This window comes from Nematolebias whitei, chromosome 3 (assembly GCF_014905685.2).
Source record: "Nematolebias whitei isolate Nwh7 chromosome 3, NemWhi1, whole genome shotgun sequence".
Lineage (NCBI taxonomy): Eukaryota > Metazoa > Chordata > Actinopteri > Cyprinodontiformes > Rivulidae > Nematolebias > Nematolebias whitei.
In genome coordinates this window covers 1,725,640-1,734,586 of record NC_056500.1, presented here as the reverse complement: position 1 = coordinate 1,734,586, position 8,947 = coordinate 1,725,640, and the positions used below count along the sequence as shown (strand labels likewise).

The 8,947-nt window shown below is 43.8% G+C and overlaps 1 protein-coding gene across 1 annotated transcript in view; it reads left to right on the top strand.

Moving 5' to 3' along the window:
• The window catches only part of LOC119430358 (microtubule-associated serine/threonine-protein kinase 2), a 106,042-nt gene that overhangs the window by 38,391 nt on the left and 58,704 nt on the right, over nt 1-8,947 (top strand). Inside the window, exons 5-6 of the mRNA XM_037697763.1 lie at nt 307-379; nt 8,563-8,723. Of these exons, the coding sequence (XP_037553691.1) occupies nt 307-379; nt 8,563-8,723 (234 nt within the window). The remainder of the gene's footprint in view (nt 1-306; nt 380-8,562; nt 8,724-8,947) is intronic.

The following is an 8,947-nucleotide window of genomic DNA, read 5'->3' as shown; positions in this document are numbered from 1 at the left end:
AGCGACATGACAGAGGCATGATAGAAGCATGACAGAGGCATGGCAGCAGCTAACACAGTCTGAAGCAGGCGAGCTGCCAGGACCCTCATTACTCACTTGGAAGAGGCGTCAGACTCTAGGACGGTTGGAGGAGACCTCAGGGAGGACAGAAAGGAAAGGAGCCCAAATAAAATCTGAAGTGGCAGATGGTAGAACTATTCTTGTTCGTCATGGATCTAAAACTGGAGCAGGAAACGACAGTTTCCACCTTCGTTGTGTCTAACGGGTGTGTTTTGTCTCACTCTTGCTTCTGATGTCTTTTGTCAGGGCTGATGGTCGTAGGTGGTCTTTGGCCTCGCTGCCTTCTTCAGGTTATGGCACCACCACACCCAGTTCAACGGTAGGTTCAGTCAACAGAAGACACTCTGAGCTCCGTGCAGCTGATCCTTCTCAGATTCATAAAGAGCGTTTTTGTTCATCTGCTCTGGTTTGGGGGTGAAATCATTCCTGGGGAAACTTTGTCCCTGACAGTGTCTTTCATCCCAGTCCTCCTGTGATGAGCTGCATCACTACACCATTAGTGCCACGATTCACTTATTGTGGTCCTAAAGCAGCAAAACTTAAGTTCCATATGTGTTTTATGACTTTTTATTCTTTGTGAAACATTTTCAAGTCTGAAGTTTTGGGACCTACAGGTTAGCTTGTTGTCTTCTTGGTGGAGCTCGTGTGTTTGGACTTGGAGGAATGAATATTTCTGACTCGTTGAATAAACCTAGAATTTCTGTCTTATTTATGCCAAGTTTTATTTCCAAGGAAGGATGTCGTCGACGTGACCATAAAAATAAACAGCAAAAGGCTGAAGGGTGATAATGTCTTTGCCTGTGTTTGTACATGTGTTCAGTTCTGCATCATCTTAACAAAATATCTCGTGAACCACTCGGCGGATTTTATTGAAACTCTCAGAAAGTAATCATTGAATGAACATCTACAACTGATTACCTTTTGGAAACGTCCAAATTCAAAATGGCCACTACAGCCCACTGAACTTAGAAAACATAAAAATAACTGTAATTGAGTTAGTTTGACAGGTGCGCTAAGTTTGGTGTGGTATTTGCCAAGTTTTATCACCAACATACATCTTTGTTTAAAACTTTAGCAACAGTTGCTCAAATCTGTCCTAAATATATCAAGAACCACTGGACTGATTTCAATGAACTTTTAGATATTAGTAAGTGTATAATCATCAATAACTGACAAACGTTTGAAATCAACCCAGTTTAAGACGACCACCATCTAATCACCCTTATCCAACACAACAATTCCTTTAACGTCGTCAAACTCACAGATGTTGGGTTAAACACTGGTGTGGTAGTAGCTGACAGTCATTCACAATGCATGTTCCAAGTGCTTAAAGATTGCAATATCACTTGAGATCGTGTGTCCTGTTATTTTCAAGTCTTGACCCAAATTGGCCATGGGTCGATCTGGGTCAACATAGTGGACTGCCTCAAACGAGTCGGTGGGGGAGAGGGCGGACTCCAGAAACCATCTGAGCACCATCAAACTGGTCGACCCACTATGTGAAGGTGCTTTTTATAAGACTGAGTTTGTTGTGGCTCAGACTGATGAAGTCCTTTGGATGAAAGATGAAACGTTTCAACAAAAGAACCCGTCCAGAGGACCTGACTGAACTTTGTTGGATTTTTTACCTGGATTATTGAGCATGAACCAGGATGTACATTTAACAGATTTTAAAATTAAGCTACTATCAGACCAGCATAAGCTGTGAGTGTCCAGCACAGAAGAGCGATGTTACATGTCAGCTGACCTCATTTACTTTATACCTTAACCAAAGTGGCAGTGCACCAGAACCTGGACTGATGTATCCGTCAGCTCCGATTCCAGAAGTCCTGGTGTGTTCAAAACCTTCTAAAACCTGAAAGAGAAAATGTCTTTGTTCACACTTCTAACGGACTCAAAGCAGGTGAGCTGGCAGGACTGCGCCCCACATAAATCACTTGGAGAAGGCAGCAGAGTTTGTAGGAGGCCTCCGGGAGGATAAATGGAGCAAAAAATGTAATAGAGCTGAGGAGAAGGGGCGGTGGAATTTCTATTTTAGTTTAATGGGAAACCAGTGGTGGCAGCTAGTTAAACTCTTGATGAGATTTGGTACCGTGAGGATTGGTAAATTCATGTTTCAGACTTCCATGGATATCACGTCAGTCATTAGGTCTTCCACCATATGGTTTGTGTGTGGGACCTTGTTGATGTAGGTGGACCTGCAGTCATTCTAATACCCCCCCCCCCCCCCATATACAACTTCCACTTCCAGTTCCTGTGATTTGCCAGACCTGAAGGCAGTATCCCTGGCTTTCAGCAGGGTATGAACCTCTGCATTCAGCCAGGGTTTCTGGTTCAGCTAGCACTTGTTGTCCCACTCCCCTCAGGAAGGAGGTTGAGGAGCATTAAGTGTAGAACCACTAGACTGAGGAACAGCTTCTACCCTGAGGCTGTTAGACTCATGAATCTCTAACCAGAATAATCACTGTGAAAAATCACATCATGTTGCTGCTGATCTGTTTCATGTTGCTGCTGATCTGTTTCATGCTGCTGCTGATCTGTTTCATGTTGCTGCTGATCTGTTTCATGTTGCTGCTGATCTGTTTCATGTTGATGTGTTCATGCGTGCTCATCTGCTCACACAGACTCATGTTCGTGATGCTGTTCGTTGTATTGTTTATTTATGCTACTAGTGCTTGGTGTATTTTTAGCTGATGTCTTAGTTCATATCTTAGATCTTATTACTGTTTTTCTTTTACATTTTATTGTTGGATGTAACGGGGACCCATAGTCTCGTTCCACCACATGTACCACGTGTGGTGTGTAGGTCAAATAAAGAAACTCTGACTCTGACACTTCACAGTCCTGGTGGTGGTGACATCATCAACACACTTGCTCATGTATCCCAGGACAGCAGATGTTTATTCCTCCAGATCCAGTTCTCCCTCAGTTACAGCAGCCTGCCTGAAGATCTTCCAGTCTGTACGTGTTAAACAGTCCTGCAGTACAGCGTCACTGTCGCTGGGCCACATGGTGACGGTCCTCTGTGTTATATAAATAAACTGAATTGAATTGAATTGGTCTGGAACGTCACCAGGGGGAGGTAGACAGGGGCCAGATGGAGATGTGGTCAGAGAGGCTGAGGTGGAGCGGGGTACGGCTTTGTCTCGTATGGTGGTGTAAACCTGGTTGAGTGTGTTATTTCCCCGTGTTGGAATGGTCACATGTTGATAAATTCTTGGCAGAGTGTCTTTCAGGTTTTCTTGGTTAAAATCACCAGCCACCACGTAAAAAGCCTCTGCTTGTTTTGCAGCAAACTCATATTCTCATGTATCTCCTGCAGAGCATCTTTAGCATTAGCATCCAGGGCTATATCGACAACAATGATAAACACAGCTGAAAACTGACGAGGTAAATGATGTGGTCGACATTTCACAGTCGGTTGTTCTAAAGCCTCGGAGCAGGAACTGTTTATCAGGACACAGTTTGTGGACCAACCTTTAAGATAAGCTAAGCTAAGCTCAGATAAGATAAGATAAGATAAGATAAGATAAGATAAGATAAGACTTTATTGTCCACCAAGGTGAAAATTTTCCTTCGGCTCTCCAACCATGAGATAAAACTCATTCATACAATCAAAAATATCAACAATTTGTGCATTGAATAAAATACTTTGCATTCCACAGATAAAAATTGTCATTTGGTTTGGTTAAGAATGGTTATTGCACTCAGAATAAATGACCTCTTATAGATGTTCTTCGTTGCCAGAGGGACCCGATAACGTCTTCCTGACTCAGAGGTTCAAACTGACAAAAAGAGGATGGGTGCTATCTGCTAAAATATTCCTTGTCTTCTTCCTTGTTCGTTCTGCAAACAGTTGAGACTGAGCTTTTTGTGGTTTCCCCACTATTTTACCTGCCATTGAAACAATTCTTGAAAGTTAGTTTTTAGTCTACAGCTCAGATGAACATACCAGGCAGGGAGGTGAAAAGTTAAAATTGTGTTTACGTAGTTGTTTGTTTACGTCGAGACACACGCCGTCTCCGTGTCTTCCCTGTTAGCTTCCTCCAGCAGTCCGCCCGAAAAAAGTCTGTTGTCCAACTGGAACGTTGAATCTGGCATGTGTCAGGTCATCTGGACGGTTTCTTTTTTTTTGTGCTGAGACGTTTCGCCCTCCATCCAGAAGCTTCATCAGTCTGAGGAAACACCAAACTAAACTGATTCTGCACCAACAGCTTACTCCAAAGTGGAAAAAAAACAGTTATGTTGGTGCTAAGATGGTCTCTGGTGCCCGCCCTCTCCCTCATCAACAGTCATGTCAAACTGGTTCAAAACACCAAAGTCCATGCTCAGTAATCCAGGTATACAATCCAACAATGTTCAGTCAGGTCATCTGGACGGTTTTATTTTTTCAGTCCGGCATGTTGTTATGGAGCCATGTCTCTGTGAGACAGAGCACAGCACAGTTCCTCGTCTCCTCTGAGGCGCTCGCCCTCAGTCCAGCAGATCCAGCTCGTTTTCAAAACCGTGATTGTTGGACAAGAAGAGAGACGGGATCGGGCAGTCATTAGCATTAGCATTAGCCTTCAGTCTTGCTAACACACCGGTCTGCCTCCCTCTTTTCTTTCCCCGGGCACAGCGCCTCCTCTTCCCATCAGCGCGCTGCAGCTTCCACGCTGCTGAGCGTAGTCTTCAGATCCTTGTTGATCGCTGCTGCATCCGGAGTCAAACCCTCTCAGTTCAGCTATAATTCACATGTTTAAGGCGAGTGGAGTCGGGCTCCGAGCCGATTTCTAAACTAATAAAAACTGGGTTTTCACCGGGAGCTCGTGAAGCTGCAGCTCGGGCGAGAGCGGCCATCTTGGCAAGCAAGTCAAATTTTAGCGAGTCGAATCGGGTCTTCTTATCTGACCATTTCGTTGTTGACCCTGTGTTAACCTGCACATGACAAATAAACAACATGACATAACCGAAGACTGAAAAACATTGAAATTTTCTTATCATGCATCTAAAACAGAAAAAAAACTAATCAGAACCCCAGAACCCCAGAACCAGGACAATCCGTGGAAGGACCTGGCAGACTTTTGCAAACTGGCCCAGTTTCACACCAGCACCCACTGGTCAGTCAAATGGGCCGTGGAGCTTGAGGTGGATCATGGACTGTTGAACAAAATGTAAATGTGGAGAAGCTGAGTGTGAAGGGAACCTCACGGCTGCTCTGCATGTTCCTCATGAGTGTTAGCAGGAACCACCCTCTTCTTTTTGTGCAAACATGGACGCTCCAGTTTAACAATGAAAACTGTCCTCCGTGTGCATCTGGTTGTGTTTAAAAGACTTGTCCTTTGTTATTTCAAAGTGCTTTACTGTGTCTGTGCAGGTGTAGCTCAGGTAAAAGGTCTTCTCCAGGCGTAGCACAAAACATCTGGACCTACTGGTATAAAAGTAAAAGACTGTTTAAGTGTTTCCTTTAAGTGCTTCCTGTCAGAGGTTACAACAGGACTGGACACAGCAGAGGCCTCAGCTCTTTGTTGCGTAGAATTACTGCTGCCAACATGATCCTTTCTCACATCTGAGATTCAGCTGACCACGTGTGTCCTCCTAACACAAAACTTGAAGCTATCAGACCCGTGCCAGTAGATCAGTCCTCCTCCAGCGCTGTGTGGATGTGAAAATACACAGATCCAAGTTTTCATCTGCAGTTTAGTTTTAAAAAACAGGAAGTCCGACTGCAAGAAAGAGAGAAGGATTTGTGCCATATCATTTGTTTTATTCATTACATGTAACACAGACGTCTGAGATCAGTCTCTAATGGTCTATTTTTGATCGTTTTTATGAATGTGTTTGCTATTCAAAGAATTCATTTGCATAAATTTTAATGTATAAACCAGCAACAGAGCTGATGAACTCATGTGTTGAAGTCTTGCCCTGGAGTGATGACGGTTGCAACAAAATGTCATTCCTGCACAAAAACACACGTTCTTGTATCTTTGAGTTTGTTCTGGGGAGTCGGGCGAATATTTTAAAGCTTTTGACTTGCAAGGAACTCTAAAGAAGCAGAACTGAAAGGAATCAGTTGCTAAGATATGATCGACCTGATTCATGTGCAGCAGAGATAATTGAAAAGAAATGCTAGATTTTATTTCTGCCTTGCTGTTTGTCCATCCACGACTAACTCTCCAGAGAGCCAGAGAGGGATGATGTAAGGGCCAACTGAGACAGATGAGGGAGAGCGGCGGTGCTAATGAAATGTGAACTGAAGCAAACACGGAGACGATAACAACGTTCACTTTTGTCTGAAAGTAAATTGTTTGGAGCACAAGAGTCTTCCCTGAGAAACGAGCACTGCTCAGGTCCATTTGGTAAAATGTTCATTTGGGAAATGGACCTCGATGCACGCGACTGTCAGCTATAATCCACTCCTCTGCATCTTCTCCGTGTTTCACATCTCTGCTTTCACTGCCCACCCCTTCTGGACCCCCCCTGCAGCTGCACGTACGCTGGGAATATCATGGATCTCTTTATTTAGTGGTGAGATGAGATTTAAGATGGCCGCCATGTTTTCCACACTCTCCGTCTCCAGCACACCTCTCCCTCCTTTCACCCCATCAGTGTTCACCGCTCTGCTGCTCCTTACATGGACGGTACTTTCTTGATTAGTTCCTGCGAGACGATTTCATGCTGAATAAAAGCAGACGAGCAAAGTGTGTCTTTAAAGTTATTTGTCTGTGGAAAGAAAAAGTTCAAGTGAAGCAGAAGGCTTCAGGCTCTGGGTGGAGTGTCAACAACATTTGAGAAAAGCAGAAGTGAAGTATGAAGAACAGCTTCAAAGATTAAGGAACAAGAAGTGGAGTAATAAAGAGCCTCGTTGCAGCGTGGCACTTTTTATACTGGGACCAACATAACCCTGATGCTCCTGCAGCAAAATGAAAATGTGTGTTCACATCATTTGTATCTTAACTGATCGTCCAGTTGAAATGAACTGACCTTCAGTTGCCAGTAACTGCTGAAATCAGTACATTTTAATATCCATCAAAGACTCTTAAGTAATTAAAATCTTAATTTGCACATACATCAAAGCAGAAGGCTGAAAAAGAATAGTTGCGAAACAGTTGACAGATTTTTGTTAATATTTTATTTTTTGTTGTATTAATAGGATTCACATGATACTTATTGTGGATCAGGAGAACATCATAGCTAAGGTTTACTAAACCAACTAAATTAGCGTCTGATCGTACTCTCGCTAAAGTCTTCCGGTAAAGAGTTGAGTTCTGCTGACATCTGCCATTGAGCAAGTCAGTGTCGAGTTTCAGGAGCACAATGGAGAAGATGAGAAGAAATGTCACAGGGTGCTTTTAGAAGAGGCATATGATAGGACACCACCAGAGGACCTGTGGTTCTGTATGAGGAAGTCAAGGTAGGACATATACAAGAACATCAAGACTGGTGAGATCTGCAGTACGAGTGAAAGATAGGTTTAAAGTGGGAGTACATCAGGGATTAGTACTGAGACACTTTTATGTCTGCAGTAGTGAGTTTAGATTAACAGATTAGGAAAGGCTGGTTTCCCCTTGGACTATGCTGCCCTCACATTTCAACTTTAGTGAGAATAGAGAGCAGGTGGAAGAGAGCCTAGAGAGGTGAATGCATGCTCTGGAGAGAAAAGGAATGAAGGTGTGAATGACAGAGAGGCAGGCATGACAGTGAATCTGTATGAGGTGGATAAATTTATGTACAAGGGGCCTGGAGACCACTTCCACCACAAATCCTCCTATGTTCAGGTCAGGGTGTTATTCCTTCTGAAGTCCACAATCATCTCCTTCATCTTCTTCACGTTGATGTGAAGGTTGTTCTTCCTGCACCAGCTCTCCAGGTGTTCCACCTCCTGCCTGTAGCTGGACTCATCATTGTTTGTGATGCATCCCACCACATCTGTATCATCTGCAAACTTTACAATGTGACAGTCTGGATGGGTAGGTGCACAGTCATACATGAGCAGAGTGAACAGGAGGGGGCTCAACACACATCCCTGAGGGGCTGTTCTTTCTGCCTGGGGTCTTTTTTCTACTATTTTCTGCTAATTTCCTCTTTTCTTTCTGTTCAGTGCCCTGAGATCTCTTCTGCTGTAAATAAACTGAACTGAACTGAATTTAGCAAAAGATCCAATTTATGTGATCATCTGCTTATTTACACCTAATACTGTTTTTCTGATTTGTTTTGTTAAATTAGGCTTGTTCTTCCATTTCAGCTACATTTCAGCACGTTTTCAGCAACAAGCATTCACACTGCAGTTTCCCTCGTTTTGTTTTGTGCTCCTGCGTTCATCCCTTTGGGGTGTTTTCTCTCTTTTTGTTCTTTGACTTTGGTACTTTCTTCCTTGTGCTCTCCTCTCTTTGTCTGTCTGGAGCTTTTCGGTTACTGCTCTGGATCTGTTCTAAAACTGTTGCTCCGTCGAAGTATTTAAAATCAGACAGAGCAGGTTCACGTTTTAACCTCCGTTTCTTTTTGCCTCTGATCTGCCTTCAGTCGTCCAGCTCATCTCAGGAGCGTCTGCACCAGCTGCCCTTTCAGCCAACCATGGATGAGTTGCACTTCCTGTCCAAGCACTTCGGCAGCACGGAGAGCATCACAGACGATGACGGCGGGAGGCGTTCGCCGCACGTCCGCCCTCGCTCCCGAAGCCTCAGGTGAGAGCGCGGCAGGCCAAACGTTCATCGACAGTTGTAGCCATTTGGGGTTTGCCTAATTCAGTTGGTTGTAACGGCCATCTTGAATTACGATCACTCCAGAATTAGTCAGTTATACATCTAAAGGTTGTTTCCTGAGGTTGGATAAAATACATTCAGTGAGTTAGTCACAGTCTGGTTAGTCATAGTCTGGTTAGTCATAGTCTAGTTAGTTATAGTCTAGT